At 45.7% G+C, this 2,451-nt stretch overlaps 1 protein-coding gene across 1 annotated transcript; it reads right to left on the bottom strand.

The window, feature by feature from the left end:
- Window positions 1-1,014: 1,014 nt before the first annotated feature.
- Window positions 1,015-2,121, bottom strand: LOC110913561 (leucine-rich repeat extensin-like protein 3). The gene is made up of 2 exons (XM_022158382.1): window positions 1,565-2,121; window positions 1,015-1,513 (listed from the first exon to the last, which is right to left on the bottom strand). The coding sequence occupies exons 1-2, from the start codon at window positions 2,119-2,121 to the stop codon at window positions 1,015-1,017; spliced, it is 1,056 nt and encodes a 351-aa protein (XP_022014074.1).
- Between the last annotated feature and the right edge of the window lie 330 nt (window positions 2,122-2,451).

The raw sequence follows: 2,451 nt of genomic DNA, 5'->3' as shown, positions 1-2,451 counted from the left end.
CTTGTTGCGAATCTCAGAATGATTCTTTGGTTTCGCATGTGGTGCAGACAGATTTCTACTGTGGGTTTCACTGTACTCACTGTACTGTCGCGCTAAGGCTTTCTCAACTGCTTCATTCACAATTGCTTTTAATTCGGTACTGGTCACTAGGAACTTTGCATCATCACGGTTCTCAACCGGATGGCTATTGGGTTCCTCTGATCTGGTCATGTAGCTTCAACGCTACATATAATTAATAGACAAGATTTTCACTTAAAGGCTCTTTATAGTATGTTATGTTTTATTAACCAAGGTTTTAGATTGCCATTTTAGGTTAATTTATTAAAACATTAGGATGTTGTTATTATCCTATAATACTTTATTATTAGCACATAAGGCCTAGTCACAAAGACAGTTAAGATATTTAATAACCAAGATTTTACAGTATCTAGGTGTTTTAGGTCGAATCATAGTTCTCTATCATTAATTAACAGGGAGTCATAAGCTACCACTGTCTTTAGTCATGGAGGACATTCAATTATTGCCCACAGGCACTTCACTTTCAAAGAAGTGGTTCAATAATTTTAAGGGAATTTAAAATTAACCCAATATACATGGCCTGTGTGACTTTACTGATTCACAGTTTGCCAAGAGCATTAACATACTAGATGTTAATGATTGGAATCTATTATGTGGGTTATACCATCTTGGCCAGCTAGGTTTTACCTCTAAGATTCTTTTAGTAACTAACGCAGAATAGTCCTAAATTCATGCAATTAATAAAATGAGAACTTAAAACATCTCACCAATTGTTTTAAAACAGTACAATAATTGCCCAAACGGGACTTCTACTAAAAATAAATAAAAATGCCCACGCAGGGGCGGGAAACAAGAACAAACCCACGCAGGGGTTAACTAACCAAACTTGCTCACGCAGGAACGGAATACAAACCACATGCTCACGCAGGAGCTGAATACTGGAAAACAAGTCCACGCAGGGACTGAATGACAACATAAATAAAATAATCAGGGTTTTCAATGACCCCTCCTCTTCGACTTCCCCTTAAGCAAGTCTGACAGCCCTTTGAAGAAACCTTGCCGCTCTCTGCGGTCTTCACGAACTTCTTGTTCAACTTGGTTTAGCCTCTCGAGGACTTCCTGCTGAATCTGTGGCTGTGGCGGCTGATACACCGGTGGAGGAGGTGGCTGATGCTGGTACCCATAAGTCGGGTAACCAGTAGTCCATGGCCCTCCATATGGTCCTTCAGGATGAAGGGCATTGTAGTCCCGAGCTACTTGGTACGGATCTACCTCCGCATAACCATAGTGGTAGTTGTAGTGGGTGTGCGTTGGCTGCTCGAATGGGTTGTATGCCGCTGACCCAGCATACGCAGGAATCGGGTTATCGAAACCCAAAGGTGGTACCACAGGTACTGAATTAACATCTGGTATAGGGCTTGACGGACCACCATTATATGGGTCCTCTTCCTCCTGAAGTGGCGGATAATGGCCGCCACTTGATGGCTGGGGAGTACTAATCCGAACTCCACCTCGCACGGACATCCGTGCGTTCGACCTTCTTCGCCTCGGTGGCTCCGGAGGCAGCTGCTGTTCCACTGGCGGTGGTGGCGGCGGCGTGACTGCCACAAATTGTTGACCAACCGAAGGATCCTGTTGCTGCTGATGATGGGAGTGTTCAGACGGTGTGAAGTACCAGTCAATGTTCCGGAATCTCTCCTCGTAGCTGTCTGGACCGCGATAAGGCGATCCGTGAAAAGATGATCCGTCAGAGATCTCTATTGGGTGGTTGGGCGTCCCCGTAGCAGGCTCCATAGGGTCAGTATCCTCGTCCATATCGTTATCCCCGGAGAAGTGGTCTTCCGGTCCAAGTGGGTTAAAACCCACGGGTTCTGGCAGAAGGTTAGCCGGGTTAAATCGGCTTTGAAAAACAGGGGTCGGGTCGCCAAAAGAATGGTGAGAATTGGATCTCTGAAGAGGTATGAAAGCTGGCGGCTGGTTGTTGGGCTCGTTTTCAGAATGGGGCCCAAATGAGTGTTGGTACGAAGGAGAGGAGCTAAGGGATACTGATCGCCTTCCGGGTTCGACATAGAGCCTCCATGGCTCTTGCGGGCTGGTGCTCATGGTGATGGAAGGAGTACGTCGATGCGACGGCCCGACCTCGTGATCATGTCCTGACACGGGTCCTTTGCCTCTACCGCGAAGGAATCTGGGTGGCATAATGACCTGCATACAATATTCAGACAATAACAACAATATAATAAAAGACTCAAAATAAAACAAAGCAGAGTTTGTCCTATGTTCAATGTCTAGACTTGGAACTCGAAGAATGTGCAATTTGTGCACTGAGATTAAACACAAAAGGCTAGTGTTTAATTCACTCAGTGTTGGCTCTGATACCAACCTGTCACACCCCTAATTTCCACGTGTCACCGGTGGGCCTGGTGGGGGATT

The sequence above is a fragment of the Helianthus annuus genome, chromosome 15 (assembly GCF_002127325.2).
Source record: "Helianthus annuus cultivar XRQ/B chromosome 15, HanXRQr2.0-SUNRISE, whole genome shotgun sequence".
NCBI classification, from domain to species: domain Eukaryota; kingdom Viridiplantae; phylum Streptophyta; class Magnoliopsida; order Asterales; family Asteraceae; genus Helianthus; species Helianthus annuus.
This window is presented reverse-complemented; position numbering and strand designations above follow the sequence as displayed.